The 15,833-nt window shown below is 42.0% G+C and overlaps 1 protein-coding gene and 1 long non-coding RNA gene across 5 annotated transcripts in view; one reads left to right on the top strand and one right to left on the bottom strand.

Moving 5' to 3' along the window:
- The window catches only part of LOC135564660 (uncharacterized), a 529,018-nt gene that overhangs the window by 500,588 nt on the left and 12,597 nt on the right, over positions 1-15,833 (top strand). The gene's annotated exons all lie outside the window — the stretch shown is intronic.
- LOC115110337 (3-phosphoinositide-dependent protein kinase 1-like) lies at positions 44-13,356 on the bottom strand. 4 transcript variants are annotated; one of them, XM_065010119.1, is made up of 15 exons: positions 13,224-13,356; positions 13,064-13,114; positions 10,632-10,823; positions 10,436-10,478; positions 10,101-10,238; positions 9,858-10,002; positions 6,963-7,060; positions 6,505-6,580; positions 6,253-6,321; positions 5,697-5,793; positions 5,411-5,584; positions 5,035-5,264; positions 1,572-1,629; positions 1,177-1,329; positions 44-1,077 (listed from the first exon to the last, which is right to left on the bottom strand). In XM_065010119.1, exons 3-15 carry the CDS (start codon positions 10,719-10,721, stop codon positions 964-966), a joined length of 1,485 nt encoding a protein of 494 aa, XP_064866191.1. In that variant the 5' UTR covers positions 10,722-10,823; positions 13,064-13,114; positions 13,224-13,356; the 3' UTR covers positions 44-963. The 4 variants fall into 4 exon arrangements, with proteins under 4 accessions (XP_064866191.1, XP_064866189.1, XP_064866188.1 ...); XM_065010117.1 differs by lacking the exons at positions 13,064-13,114; positions 13,224-13,356 and having other exon boundaries at positions 5,411-5,506; positions 10,632-10,918; XM_065010116.1 differs by lacking the exons at positions 13,064-13,114; positions 13,224-13,356 and having other exon boundaries at positions 6,972-7,060; positions 10,632-10,917.

The following is a 15,833-nucleotide window of genomic DNA, read 5'->3' as shown; positions in this document are numbered from 1 at the left end:
TGATGATACTTAGCCCAAGCTAAGTATAAATAAACACAGGACGTTTGTCAAAATCCCACATGCTTTTATTACCAAGCCACCTTATATATATGCTGCATTCTTCCAATTAACAATTTGAAACTTGCACACAAAAAAATAGACCCACATCTATTTATGTAAAAAGTACAATGTCACCATCCATAAATAAAATATAGATTACAATGAAAGGTAGCAAAATATCATAATCTACCATTATCAACTATTTACATTCAATTGATTTACATTTAAATTATGTAAACATGGAGCCAGGTCATTAATCCAAATTATTACCGTATTTGAACTGTTTGGATAGCATGAGGATTAATCAGCAAAGGATACAACAAATACAAAATATACATCTTACACTTTACTTGCATCCCACTTTGTACATCACAGCAATGGTCGGTAGAATAGACAAACAAATGGTCTGTCTAACATTTACAATCAACTTCTCCCAGAAATGAGAACAGTCAAAAACAGGCTTCAACATCCTCCTCTGCAATTTGGATGAACTGTTCAACCAACATCCATGTCAACTCCTAATTTGTAAAGCAGCACCAGCCCATGTGGTTTGACCAAAGTTTATTCTCTGCTATAGAAGACAAATAGCTTAGGAAAACCAAGGCCACCATGTCAGACATGAGACCATCCTAAGAAATCGTCAGTTAGAATAGTTGCAATAGCCATTCTACTTTCTTAAATAATAGGTCCTTTCTATACCAGAATGGCTTTAGATCCAGCTGAATGTATCAAATTCTGCATTACAATGGAACATGCCCTGAACCTGCTGCTCTACAAGAAATTAAATGTGTGGAGTAATAGGGAATACGACTTGTAAGCTACATTACAGCTAGGTGTTTTCCATCATTTATGAATTAACGCGTTCATTTTCTGTCTCCTGTCATTACAGGGTAAGACCTGTCTTCAAAAGATAGTGTACCCAACCTACATGCACGAGTTAAAATGCTTGTTATAGATTTTTTGCCACACTTCTTGAATTTTGTTGCACCATTTGTCAGCATTCCCACACGGGTCCATCAGATAGTATGTTCTGTTAGGCTGCAAAGAGGAGGATAAGGTCACTGTTACTGATAGTTTTATAAAGTGAGTTTTGTTAGCTAAGGGTGAGCTATTAATTGCAAAAGACTAATTCATTACTGTATGGACAAAGAAGGTCTTGAAGTTCTTGGCCTCTGGGCGCAGTGCGGGGGACCAGGGGATCTCTCCTTTCAAAACCTTGTTAACTGGGTCCACATAGTAAAGGTGTGGTCCCTCAGTCAACAATAGCTGGCGCCGACGTGCAAACAGCCCCTTTAAAAGCAGAGAGCAATTCTCAGACATAAAAAAGAAATCCCTTTCTGTAGGTAAAGTCAGTAAGTATGGTTCAAGATGCCCCAAATTAATTCCTGGCAGCAATTGCAAACAACTGCCAGAGGAGGGAAGTATGTTGCTTTAGGGTTGGAAGAGTACAGTATCAAGACATTCACTCCTCCCCTTCAAACTGAAAAATAGAACATTACTGTAAAGTAATTCAGGATGACATAAATCCTTACCTTCCTTTTGTCCACTGGTCCCATCTTGAGGATCAAATTATTCTCCACAAACTGATTCCTTAATAGATCAAAAAAAGTTAATTCCCAAAATCTTTCTTGATACAGTTCACACAGTATATCATATTATTGTTGGCATTGTATTGTCTTTAGGTAAAGTGCTTCATGTTTACAAGATATCACCGTAAACCGTGTCTGAATCCTGGCTCAGGAAGGCCACCAAAAATTCTGAGATTTCCATACCCAACTATAACATCGTCCGTCAAGATAGAACTGCCAAAGGGGGAGGAGTTGCAGTCTACTGCAGAGATAGCCTGCAAAGTAATGTCATACTTTCCAGGTCCATACCCAAACTAATCTTGAAAATTACTCTCTCCAGAAATAAGTCTCTCACTGTTGCCGCCTGCTACCGACCCCCCTCAGCACCCAGCTGTGCCCTGGACACCATTTGTGAATTGATTGCCCCCCATCTAGCTTCAGAGTTTGTTCTGTTAGGTGACCTAAACTGGGATATGCTTAACACCCCGGCAGTCCTACAATCTAAGCTAGATGCCCTCAATCTCACACAAATCATCAAGGAACCCACCAGGTACAACCCTAAATCTGTAAACAAGGGCACCCTCATAGACGTCATCCTGACCAACTGGCCCTCCAAATACACCTCTGCTGTCTTCAACCAGGATCTCAGCGATCACTGCCTCATTGCCTGTATCCGCTACGGAGCCACAGTCAAACGACCACCCTTCATCACTGTCAAATGCTCCCTAAAACACTTCTGTGAGCAGGCCTTTCTAATCGACCTGGCCCGGGTATCCTGGAAGGACATTGACCTCATCCCGTCAGTTGAGGATGCCTGGTCATTCTTTAAAAGTAACTTCCTCACCATTTTAGATAAGCATGCTCCGTTCAAAAAATGCAGAACTAAGAACAGATATAGCCCTTGGTTCACTCCAGACCTGACTGCCCTCGACCAGCACAAAAACATCCTGTGGCGGACTGCAATAGCATCGAATAGTCCCCGCGATATGCAACTGTTCAGGGAAGTCAGGAACCAATACACGCAGTCAGTCAGGAAAGCTAAGGCCAGCTTCTTCAGGCAGAAGTTTGCATCCTGTAGCTCCAACTCCAAAAAGTTCTGGGACACTGTGAAGTCCATGGAGAACAAGAGCACCTCCTCCCAGCTGCCCACTGCACTGAGGCTAGGTAACACGGTCACCACCGATAAATCCATGATTATCGAAAACTTCAACAAGCATTTCTCAACGGCTGGCCATGCCTTCCGCCTGGCTACTCCAACCTCGGCCAACAGCTCCACCCCCCCTCCACCCCCCACCCCCCCCGCAGCTACTCGCCCAAGCCTCTCCAGGTTCTCCTTTACCCAAATCCAGATAGCAGATGTTCTGAAAGGGCTCCAAAACCTGGACCCGTACAAATCAGCTGGGCTTGACAATCTGGACCCTCTATTTCTGAAACTATCCGCCGCCATTGTCGCAACCCCTATTACCAGCCTGTTCAACCTCTCTTTCATATCGTCTGAGATCCCCAAGGATTGAAAGCTGCCGCAGTCATCCCCCTCTTCAAAGGGGGAGACACCCTGGACCCAAACTGTTACAGACCTATATCCATCCTGCCCTGCCTATCTAAGGTCTTGAAAGCCAAGTCAACAAACATGTCACTGACCATCTCGAATCCCACCGTACCTTCTCCGCTGTGCAATCTGGTTTCGAGCCGGTCACGGGTGCACCTCAGCCACGCTCAAGGTACTAAACGATATCATAACCGCCATCGATAAAAGACAGTACTGTGCAGCCGTCTTCATCGACCTTGCCAAGGCTTTCGACTCGGTCAATCACCATATTCTTATCGGCAGACTCAGTAGCCTCGGTTTTCGGATGACTGCCTTGCCTGGTTCACCAATTACTTTGCAGACAGAGTTCAGTGTGTCAAATCGGAGGGCATGCTGTCCGGTCCTCTGGAAGTCTCTATGGGGGTGCCACAGGGTTCAATCCTCGGGCCGACTCTTTTTCTGTATATATCAATGATGTTGCTCTTGCTGTGGGCGATTCCCTGATCCACCTCTACGCAGACGACACCATTCTATATACTTCCGGCCCGTCCTTGGACACTGTGCTATCTAACCTCCAAACGAGCTTCAATGCCATACAACACTCCTTCCGTGGCCTCCAACTGCTCTTAAACGCTAGTAAAACCAAATGCATGCTTTTCAACCGTTCGCTGCCTGCACCCGCACGCCTGACCAGCATCACCACCCTGGATGGTTCCAACCTTGAATATGTGGACATCTATAAGTACCTAGGTGTCTGGCTAGACTGTAAACTCTCCTTCCAGACTCATATCAAACATCTCCAATCGAAAATCAAATCAAGAGTCGGCTTTCTATTCCGCAACAAAGCCTCCTTCACTCACGCCGCCAAACTTACCCTAGTAAAACTGACTATCCTACCGATCCTCGACGGCGATGTCATCTACAAAATGGCTTCCAACACTCTACTCAGCAAACTGGATGCAGTTTATCACAGTGCCATCCGTTTTGTCACTAAAGCACCTTATACCACCCACCACTGCGACTTGTATGCTCTAGTCGGCTGGCCCTCGCTACATATTCGTCGCCAGACCCACTGGCTCCAGGTCATCTACAAGTCCATGCTAGGTAAAGCTCCGCCTTATCTCAGTTCACTGGTCACGATGGCAACACCCATCCATAGCACGCGCTCCAGCAGGTGTATCTCACTGATCATCCCTAAAGCCAACACCTCATTTGGCCGCCTTTCGTTCCAGTTCTCTGCTGCCTGTGACTGGAACGAATTGCAAAAATCGCTGAAGTTGGAGACTTTTATCTCCCTCACCAATTTCAAACATCAGCTATCTGAGCAGCTAACCGATCGCTGCAGCTGTACATAGTCTATCGGCAAATAGCCCACCCATTTTTACCTACCTCATCCCCATACTGTTTTTATTTATTTACTTTTCTGCTCTTTTGCACACCAATATCTCTACCTGTACATGACCATCTGATCATTTATCACTCCAGTGTTAATCTGCAAAATTGTAATTATTCGCCTACCTCATGCCTTTTGCACACAATGTATATAGACTCCCCCTTTTTTTTTCCTACTGTGTTATTGACTTGTTAATTGTTTACCCCATGTGTAACTCTGTGTTGTCTGTTCACACTGCTATGCTTTATCTTGGCCAGGTCGCAGTTGCAACTGAGAACTTGTTCTCAACTAGCCTACCTGGTTAAATAAAGGTAAAAAAAAAAATATTTTTAAATCACAGGTAGAATTGTGTAAAAATTGTAAGTAAACATAGGAATCCCAACATATGAGCATGAGATAATCAACTACAGTATGTGTCAATATTATGGGGAGATAATATTGACAGTCTTCTGACACTCTTTCCACAAAAACATGTTTTGCTCACGAGAACATCGCTGCAGGCCTACCAGGGGTTTCTGCTTGTCTGCTTCTCAAGCAGTAGCCGCTTCACCTCAGTGGAAAACTGCAGATCCAGCTCAAAAGAGTTGTTGTCCAGGTCATGAATGTACTGCTCGATGTTGCTGTTGGGCCTTTGTGCAGGGTTGGGGATGGGACTGGGGTTGGCCACAAACAGTGGTTGAAAGGAGCGGGAATGGACAACCTGCATGTTGCTGAACTGGCTGAGGAGGTCATCATACTGTGGATGGAACCACATCATGATCAGGGTGTTTTCAGTACAGATTACAAAACAAGGACACGCTAATTTGACATCTTGGGGAAACAATATGTCAACAAGGATTTGTGTTAACCTTTAATTATATATGTCAAGAGGGAAAAACCTACATTTCCATAATAATCCTCATCATCCTCAGCCATGGCTGGCAGGTAGGGGGTGAGTTTGGGGGGTGTCTGTAGGTGAAGGTTCTCCCATGTGACAGCCTTAAAGAAAAAATGGGCTCTGAGAGGGTTGTACCCACCCATCTCCTCACAACCTAATCGGTTGGAGGGATCCAAGCACTAACACAAAAATAAAGCAATGCTTAGTTAATAATGACACTCATTGGGTCATAGTATGGAACTGAGGAACAACATCCGAATGTATTTGAATAATTCCTATGATTAGACTCACTAGAAGATGTTCCACTAGATCCTTCGCATTAGGAAAGAATTTATCAGGAAATTCATACTCCAGTTTAATAATCTTCTGGAATTTCAGGTAGTCATTCCTGGCGAGCAAATAATACAATCAACCACATGGACAGACAGAAGATCATATGAGAATGCAAGGCACATGTTAGAACTTGTATCATATTGATGTCTTCTTTGGGGCTTGATTGCCTGGAAGTGGAAAACACATACAGTATACACAACTGTCACTGTACTTGCCTTGAAAGGGCTTTGAGGTAAATGTGTTGGTTTATAGTTGAACCATGAAGCTGCTGCCATGTGAGAGAGTGACTGGGGTTTCTTCAAGCCTCCAGGCACTCAATACACAAACAAGTCATAAACACCACAGCCATAACTTCCTGTTATTTCACACAGTGTTTTTAGACTGTGATAACAAATAGACTACATCGTTTACCAAATCAAAGTGCGCTTCTGCAAAGCCCCTGACAATGACGCTTCTCAAATATGTTACCTGAATATTCAAAAAGGAAAATAATAATGTACGATACGCAACTTACCCGGCTCTAAATGGAGGTAATCCTGCTACCAACTGGTAGATGATACAGCCTAAACCCCAAAGGTCAGAGCTAAAACACATCAGAAAACATGACAGATTCAGTTAACTTTTTTCAGTTTTGGGTTTTATCATAGTGATGTAAAAATGGCCTTGTTCCCAGCTGCATAAAGCATGGCAAGCGAGGATACACTAACAGATGACCTTTGAATATTGGTTTCAAATCAGGGTACTGAATGAATTCAAGTCAAACTACCTTTTGCAGGCAGATTTCTGAGTCAGTAGTTCTGGAGAAACATACTCAGCTGTTCCAACAAAGGAGTTTGCTCTGTCTGCAAAAGAAAACAATCATATGAATTAGATGTATGTACAAATTATTCACATGACACATTTGGTACCGTCACTGAAGATGTCTTGAGTCAATTGTGCTTAAAATGACATTATTGACTCATACCTATTATTAAAATTATATTCCGAGCACCGTATAACTAGCAATTTGCTATAATTTGCTTCCATATCTATGAAGTCCACACAGAGACCCTTGTGCATGTGCCTATAAATAACAAAAACACTTTTCTGTTAGCCTTTAGAGAGGTATAGATAGATAAGTTAAAGGCAATACGATAAGGGTTAAACAAACCAATGTACCGTACTTAGTCTATCAACAAACTGGAGGAAAATTACACAAAGACAAAGCAATATGTGTTAAATTACTTTGTGTACCATCTGATGAGAGTTGTTTTGCAGTTCCAAAGTCTGTTATTTGAATGTGCATGTCCTCATTCAGTAAAATATTCTCTGGTTTGAGGTCCCTGTAAAGAAAATGCCACACCATTTAAAACCTTAAAATAAAATTCATATCATGACATTTTAACAAACCTAACGCAGTGGTAAATCTAAGCACTGGCGATAGCACTGTAGGTTCAGGGGCGTGTCAGAAATATTTTTGCCAATTTCACAGCCAGAATTATGACTACAATAGCTGGCAGTGGCGCAAAAGGGCTGGGTTTTGATGAATGAACAAGTTGTAGGTGTGAAGAGGGCTTGGCCAAACACCGGCCAATCAATGCGTTCCATGGCTTAATACTGCATGTGTTTGTCTCAAGTTCTGTTTGTTATTGACAGTCTTTGCATTGTCAATTCGGCTGGAGGCACAGAATATTATTTCGTCCTGGTCCATTTTGGATTGATACTAAAGTTTATTAAATAGCATAGGCTACAGTAACGAGTTTGCTCAATAGCCTATGTTTGGAGAGTTGGAAGTCAACATTGTTGTAATTGGCTTCAATGAGCTTAGCCTAGCCTTATATGTCTTTATGTGTCAAACTTTTCCTAAAAAAATAAAAATACTAGGTAAATTGTATTGTATGTGTGAGGCACATCCTCAATAAGCGAAATATAGCTTAGGCCTACCGTTGATACTGCATTATAGGACTGAATAATTTAAATATGTTTGGAGGAGTGCGTATTTGGTAACCAGATGAGAGGCGCTCTTTGGAGCTGGGGATCAATACTTGGAACAAGTGAAATGAAGTATGCAGGTAGGCATATGTGTGTATGTTTTAGGATGTGCAGTATATTTTCAATTCAAGTGTCTTCACCCATAGCATTTGCACGTCTATACAAAATACTAGGCTCCTGTCGATTATATCGTTACCTATGTGCTCGGCAGATTTTCAATAATGTTTATATACACTGCTCAAAAAAAATAAAGGGAACACTTAAACAACACCATGTAACTCCAAGTCAATCACACTTCTGTGAAATCAAACTGTCCACTTAGGAAGCAACACTGATTGACAATACATTTCATATGCTGTTGTGCAAATGGAATAGACAACAGGTGGAAATTATAGACAATTAGCAAGACACCCCCAATAAAGGAGTGGTTCTGCAGGTGGTGACTACAGACCACTTCTCAGTTCCTATGCTTCCTGGCTGATGTTTTGGTCACTTTTGAATGCTGGCGGTGCTTTCACTCTAGTGGTAGCATGAGACGGAGTCTACAACCCACACAAGTGGCTCAGGTAGTGCAGCTCATCCAGGATGGAACATCAATGCGAGCTGTGGCAAGAAGGTTTGCTGTGTCTGTCAACGTAGTGTCCAGGGCATGGAGGCGCTACCAGGAGACAGGCCAGTACATCAGGAGACGGGGAGGAGGCCGTAGGAGGGTAACAACCCAGCAGCAGGACCGCTACCTCCGCCTTTGTGCAAGGAGGAGCAGGAGGAGCACTGCCAGAGCCCTGCAAAATGACCTCCAGCAGGCCACAAATGTGCATGTGTCTGCTCAAACGGTCAGAAACAGACTCCATGAGGGTGGTATGAGGGTCCGACATCCACAGGTGGGGGTTGTGCTTACAGCCCAACACCGTGCAGGACGTTTGGCATTTGCCAGAGAACACCAAGATTGGCAAATTCGCCACTGGTGCCCTGTGCTCTTCACAGATGAAAGCAGGTTCACACTGAGCACATGTGACAGACGTGACAGTCTGGAGACGCCGTGGAGAACGTTCTGCTGCCTGCAACATCCTCCAGCATGACCGGTTTGGCGGTGGGTCAGTCATGGTGTGGAGTGGCATTTCTTTGGGGGGGGCGCACAGGCCTCCATGTGCTCGCCAGAGGTAGCCTGACTGCCATTAGGTACCGAGATGAGATCCTCAGACCCCTTGTGAGACCATATGCTGGTGCGGTTGGCCCTGGGTTCCTCCTAATGCAAGACAATGCTAGACCTCATGTGGCTGGAGTGTGTCAGCAGTTCCTGCAAGAGGAAGGCATTGATGCTATGGACTGGCCCGCCTGTTCCCCAGACCTGAATCCAATTGAGCACATCTGGGACATCATGTCTCGCTCCATCCACCAATGCCACGTTGCACCACAGACTGTCCAGGAGTTGGCGGATGCTTTAGTCCAGGTCTGGGAGGAGATCCCTCAGGAGACCATCCGCCACCTCATCAGGAGCATGCCCATGCGTTGTACGGAGGTCATACAGGCACGTGGAGGCCACACACACTACTGAGCCTCATTTGGACTTGTTTTAAGGATATTACATCAAAGTTGGCTCAGCCTGTAGTGTGGTTTTCCATTTTAATTTTGAGTGTGACTCCAAATCCAGACCTCCATGGGTTGATACATTTGATTTCCATTGATAATTTTTGTGTGATTTTGTTGTCAGCACATTCAACTATGTAAAGAAAAAAGTATTTAATAAGAATATTTCATTCATTCAGATCTAGGATGTGTTATTTTAGTGTTCCCTTTATTTTTTTGAGCAGTGTAGTATGCAAGTATGTGTATTGTGAATAATGAAAAAGCAGAGGGCAAAAACCTCCAAAATGTTTACTCAGTGCAAGCGAGTTGATATTAGTCAGGGAAATTGCCGAACCTGGCATTAGGTCTGGAAAATGCCAGTGTGCCAGTTTTTACATGACAAAATTGCAAACTAACGCGCGTTTGACACTTGCACCTCCTTAGTGGCAGCCGGAAATAGAGCCCACAATTTCTAATCAAGGTACATTATAAAAATTCCATGAAAAATTATTCAAAGATACAAAAATATCAAATCAATTAATGTTTGTCAAACTTAATAATACATTGTGAAATTGGTCTTACCTGTGAATTATGCCTTTAGAATGCAAATACTGTAATGCACATACTATTTCAGCAGAGTAGAATCTAGTGCACGTCTCATCGAAGGAGCCTATTTTGCGAATGTATTTCAGTAATTCCCCATTTCTTGCATAGCTTATGCCAAAATCTAACAGGAGGCAGTTAAGGATAGTGGTACTAAGATCACAAAATAGATGAGACCAGAAGTCTTAAAGTAGCCCATGTTATGATTATTTCAAAGGATACACAACCTTTTCACATCTTGAAATGTGAAGTAGAGCTTGACGATAAATGGATGGTCTAAGCTTGACATGATATCCCTCTCTCGCGTCACGCAATGTGCCTTGTTCTCCTTCCGGATGTGCATCTTCTCCAGAATCTTCACTGAAACACAATTCAAACCGATATGCTTCACTCTGTGTTTATGACTGAACCAAATTCCAGTTTCCTCACTTCAAAGAGCATTATTGTTCAGCACAAATGCATTTAAGTTATAAGCAGAATCCAGGACAGTCACTTGAACGCCACTTGAGGATCATCAGCCTCATGCAACAAGAGAAAACATATTTGTAGTGTCTTACTAGCATATTCCTTCCCTGTGGCCTGTTCTCTTGCCAGCACAACCTGAAACAAGTTTGCAATCAACAAAGATTTGTTTTTTAACAATCCAACCCTTTACCAACAATAGAAAAGAAAAAGTAATTAATATGATTGAAACTGTAATCTATAAGTCCCCCACACAAAATACAACACCATAGAAAATGTATGAGGACTTACTGTTGAATAGGAGCCTTCTCCTAGAATTCGACCAAATTTGAAGTCATCTGGCTGCTTTACAAGCTTTGGGGAGGCTTGAGGGCCCTCCATTCCTAGGTGGAGGAACAAACTGGAGTCCAGGTGATTCTTACCATAGAAGGTGGAGGGGAGGAATACAGGATGATGCTGGACAGAATAGGAACGGCATCATACCTTAAAGGATGTGCAGACAGAAAAACAAGTCACATAACAAAAAAAGGAAGCTACACCACACTTTCCCTCCCCTCTCTCTCATACACACACAAGAAAACCACCATACAGCGAGTAACCCACAGCTGATAAACTAGCGTGCTGCTTCCGCACAGGGAGGGTTCTTGTTTTTTTTTTTTCACACATGACTACAGGTGTTGTTCCAATTCCTTATAAATACCATTTCATTATTCAAGTAAGACTCCAAGAGAGAAAGGGTCTTTACTATCTGACATATCTACTGCAGCCCTCATCCTCCACATACAACACATTCTGTTAAAGGTCCCCAAAGCACACATCCCTGGGTCGCTCCCCTTTTCAGTTCGCTGCAGCTAGCAACTGGAACGAGCTGCAACAAACACTAAAACTGGACAGTTTTATCTCCATCTCTTCATTCAAAGCCCTAGTCATGGACACTCTTACTGACAAATGTGGCTGCTTTGCGTGATGTATTGTTAGCTCTACCTTCTTCCCCTTTGTGCTGTTGTCTGTGCCCAAGAGTGTTTGTACTGCTACCATATTGTGCTGCTGCCATGTTGTGTTGTTACCACATTTTTGTCATGTTATGTTGCTACCATGCTGTGTTGTCATGTGTTGCTGCCATGCTTTTTTAACATTTTATATTTAACCTTTATTTAACTAGGCAAGTCAGTTAGGAACAAATTCTTATTTACAATGACGGCCAACACGGCCACACCCAAACAACGCTGGGCCAATTGTGCGCCACCCTATGGGCCTCCCAATCACAGCAAGTTGTGATACAGCCTGGAATCGAACCAGGGTGTCTGTAGTGACGCCTCAAGCACTACCTTAGACAGTACCTTAGACCGCTGTGCCACTTGAGAGCCCGGTTATTTGTGGAAATAACACATATGGAATCATGTAGTAACCAAAATAAGTGTTAAACAAATTAAAATATATTTTAGATTTTAGATTCTTCAAAGTAGCCACCATTTGCCTTGATGACAGCTTTGCACACACTTGACATTCTCTCAACCAGCTTCATGAGGTAGTCACCTGGAATGCATTTCAATTAACAGGTGTGGCTTGTTAAAAGTTAATTTGTGGAATTTCTTTCCTTCATGGTCGAATTGCTGCAACAAAAAAAACTACTGAAGGACATCAATAAGAAAAAGAGACATGCTTGGTCCAAGAAACACAAGCAATAGACATTAGACCGGTGGAAATCTAGACCGGTGGAAATCTGTCCTTTGGTCTGATGAGTCCAAATTTGAGATTTTTGGCTCCAACTGCAGTGTCTTTGTGAGATGCAGAGTAGGTGAATGGATGACCTCCGTATGTGGTATCCCATTGCGGAGCATGGAGGAGGAGGTGTGATGGTGCTTTGCTGGTGATACTGTCAGTGATTTATTTAGAATTCAATGTACACTTAACCAGCATGGCTACCACAGCATTCTGCAGCGATATGCCATCCCATCTGGTTTGCGCTTAGTGGGACTATCATTTGTTTTTCAACAGGACAATGACCCAACACACCTCCAGGCTTTGTAAGGGCTATTTGACCAAGAAGGAGAGTGATGGAGTGCTGCATCAGATGACCTGGCCTCCACAATCATCCGACGACAACCAAAATGAGATGGTTTGGGATGAGTTGGACCACAGAGTGAATGAAAAGCAGAAAACAAGTGCTCAGCATATGTGGGGACTCCTTCAAGATTGTTGGAAAAGTATTCAAGGTGAAGCTGATTGAAAGAACGCCAAGCATGTGCAAAGCTGTCATCAAGGCAAAGGGTGGCTTCTTTGAAGAATCGCAAATATTATATTTATATACACTTTTTTGGTTACTACATGATTCCTTATGAGTTATTTCATAGTTTTGATATCTTCACTATTATTCTACAATGTAGAAAATAGTAAACATAAAGAAAAACCCTTGAAAGAGTAGGTGTGTCCAAACTTTTGACTGGTACTGTATATTTGAATAAAACATAATAATTTCAATGTTTGGGCTTCTTTCGGTACATTTTTAGTCTACAAATGATCACATAACAATAATACATAATCCCACCCCTCAGCCACGCTCAGCCCATCCCACCTATCACCATAGACCACTCTCGTTTGGTTTCTATGTGCCATATATTTTTCAATTGTGCTGTGATATTTTACATACATTTTGCACCTTTCTATCAATCAATCAATTGTGCGCCAGTTTTAACATGACGAAATTGCAAACGAACACTTACTTTTGACACTTGCAACTCCTTAGCGCCAGCTGAAAATAGAGCCCACAATTTCTAAACAAGGAACATAAAACTTAAATTAAAAGTTATTCAAAGATCAAAAAATATCAAAGAAATTAATGTTCATGTCAAACTTCATAATACATAGTGAAATTGGTCTTACCTGTGAATTATACCTTTAGAATGCAAATACTGTAATGCACATACTATTTCAGCAGAGTAGAATCTAGTGCACAAATTATTTGTACTTATTTTCCGGCCCCCTGACCATCCACTCAAGAAAAAAACAGAAACAGCCTGTGACTGAATCTAGTTGATAATCCCTGATGTAGGGTACTTTCCACTCCAGACACCTGCCACGGAAGGCAGTGCTCCAACAACACCATGACAAAACTATAAACCACAGAAACCAGAAGGGTATGTCCCTTTGCACATAGAAATGTACAATTTAGAAGAAAACAGCTCTTACAGTAAAAACAAAAAAGCCAATAATTAACTGGGACAATCAAAGCCATCTGTCCTAGAGACAGGAAATCATAGCCTAGTCTAACCTCCAAAGCAGTGAACAAGCCAATAAAAGTAAATGACCTGTGTTCTTGGAAACTTAAATAACTGGTCATAAATCTGTATTTTTAAACAACATTATTTTATGAACAGATTAAGATCATTGTGGTTTCCTGTTGTGACACGTCTTGCCTTGGTGAGAAAGAGAGCTTCCTTAAATGTTTGTGTTCAAGCTTATCCATAATAGAGCCCCACAGTGGAGGTGTCATAATACCCATAAACCTAGCGGTCAAACAGGGAAATGGTTAGAAGAGTTTTTCTAAAACTTAAAATAAGGGCTGTGTTTCGTGTAGGCTTACCCCGGCGTGATGTTTTGATAACCATGTAAATTTCTCTCGGACAAGGTGACTTTTATCAATATATACACTACCGTTCAAAAGTTTGGGGTCACTTAGAAATGTCCTTGTTTTTGAAAATTGTCCATTAAAATAACATAAAATTGATCAGAAATACAGTGTAGACATAGTTAATGATGTAAATGACTATTGTAGCTGGAAATGGCAGATTTGTAATGGAATATCTACATAGGCCCATTATATTCGGCTCTATTTACTCTCAGATTCAAAAATGCTAATTAGCAGCAAAGTAGACATGCAAAACTACAAAACCATGAAAGGTCCTACACACCATCTCTAGCTGACACCTTTGCTAACAGGCCAATTTAAAACTTGCACAAGACAGTTCACAGAATTGTCCATTAAAGAAATGTAGCCAATTTATTAATTACTACATTTAATTAACATTAGATAGGTAATCCAGAGATTCTTAACTTCGCCTCGATTCGGCAGTCTCGTCTAGATCATCATGGCATTTGTAGTTCTTTATGATAGCCACATTAGCCACATTTTTTTTGGGGGGGGGGGGGGGGTTAATCCAGGCGAATATATTGATCAAAGTCACCTTGTCATAGACCTAGAGAGATCGAAATGGTTTTTAAAACATCACACCAGTGTAAGCATACACGAAACAAAGCCCTTATTTTAAGTGGTTCTAAAATTCCCTATGAATGGTGGAAAAACAATTGAAACCATTTCCCTGTTTGACCGCTAGGTTTTATGGGTATGATGACTGTGGTACTCTATGGCCCTATAATATTACAGCTCTCAGGAGGACTGTAGCCTTCTGTTTGTGTGTGGGTAATCGGTCTCCATCAGGGAACTAGATTCAGTAGCAGGCCGTTTTCTTTCTTGTGCGGATGGTCAGGGGGCCGAGACATAATTACAAACAATTCGCAGACTAAAAATTGACCACAAGAAGCCCAAACAGATATATTTGACTAAAACATAATAATTTCAAACCTTGCTGACATTTATATATGATCAAATACAGTATATCTCACTATTATGCATGGGAATACTTTGGAACAGATTTCCTAAATTAAAATAACTTGGACCTGATTTACTTTTGTTTGAAAGGTATTTTATGTCTAACATAAAAGGGGGGGGCAAATAAAATCAAATGCGGGCCAAATTCGGCCAGGGGGCCGCCAGTTGGGGAACCCTGGCCTACATCCTCTGCCATTAGGTCTGACCTTTATGGCACAGGTTGGTGGTAATACCGTAGCAGATAACCAAAACCAACAGTTAAATGAACAATCCTTCTAGATGTAACATTACAGTAATGTTAAGAGATGGCTGCAGAAGTATAGGCCTAGCCAGATTTAGCCGACTAAACTCAACGATTTACGATCTATTTGAGCTCCGACTGGCGTTAGCGTGGCAGACTGCAGCTCCGACGTCACATAAAATAACGTTGTTTTTTTTTTTAACTACGGATTTCAGCACCCAAAGAATAGTCCGCATTTACACAGGACAATGTCATTTGTAAATGCGGACTATTCTTTGGGTGCTGAAATCCGTAATATTTAAAAACAAAAAGTTTAGTCGGCTAGTGCTGCCACAGTTTTAAAAGTGTTGGTCAGTCAATACATTTCTCAAATTTGAGAAGACATCTGCACACACGGATGTGCTAAGGTAGCAATATAGCTGACGTTAGCCAGTACCAGTACCCAACACCGAACATGAAAGTGAATCTTACCCGCACACTCTAAACTGCCTAGCTAACGTTAGTAGTTTAAGGTCACTAGTGCCTGACTTTCACCATTCCCACAATCAACTGACAGTTAATGCAACACAGGCAGATACTCACTATCTGGCCAGTGGTTGCTTGCTGACATGGATGGAAGTCCTAAAACAAACTAGCTACATAC

This window comes from Oncorhynchus nerka, linkage group LG26 (assembly GCF_034236695.1).
Source record: "Oncorhynchus nerka isolate Pitt River linkage group LG26, Oner_Uvic_2.0, whole genome shotgun sequence".
Classification (NCBI taxonomy): domain Eukaryota; kingdom Metazoa; phylum Chordata; class Actinopteri; order Salmoniformes; family Salmonidae; genus Oncorhynchus; species Oncorhynchus nerka.
Note: the sequence above shows the minus strand (reverse complement) of the source record. Positions and strands in the feature narration are given on the sequence as shown.

What these genes read in the sequence shown, in the direction of transcription:
- LOC115110337 (XM_065010119.1), bottom strand. Translation starts at nt 10,721, where the DNA reads ATGGAGGGCCCTCAAGCCTCCCCAAAGCTTGTAAAGCAGCCAGATGAC. An exon ending in CAGAAATCTGCCTGCAAAAG is followed by an intron (nt 6,322 to 6,504) that starts GTAGTTTGACTT and finishes GATGTGTTTTAG; the next exon opens with CTCTGACCTTTGGGGTTTAG. An exon ending in AGACCTTCTTTGTCCATACA is followed by an intron (nt 1,078 to 1,176) that starts GTAATGAATTAG and finishes TCCTCTTTGCAG; the next exon opens with CCTAACAGAACATACTATCT.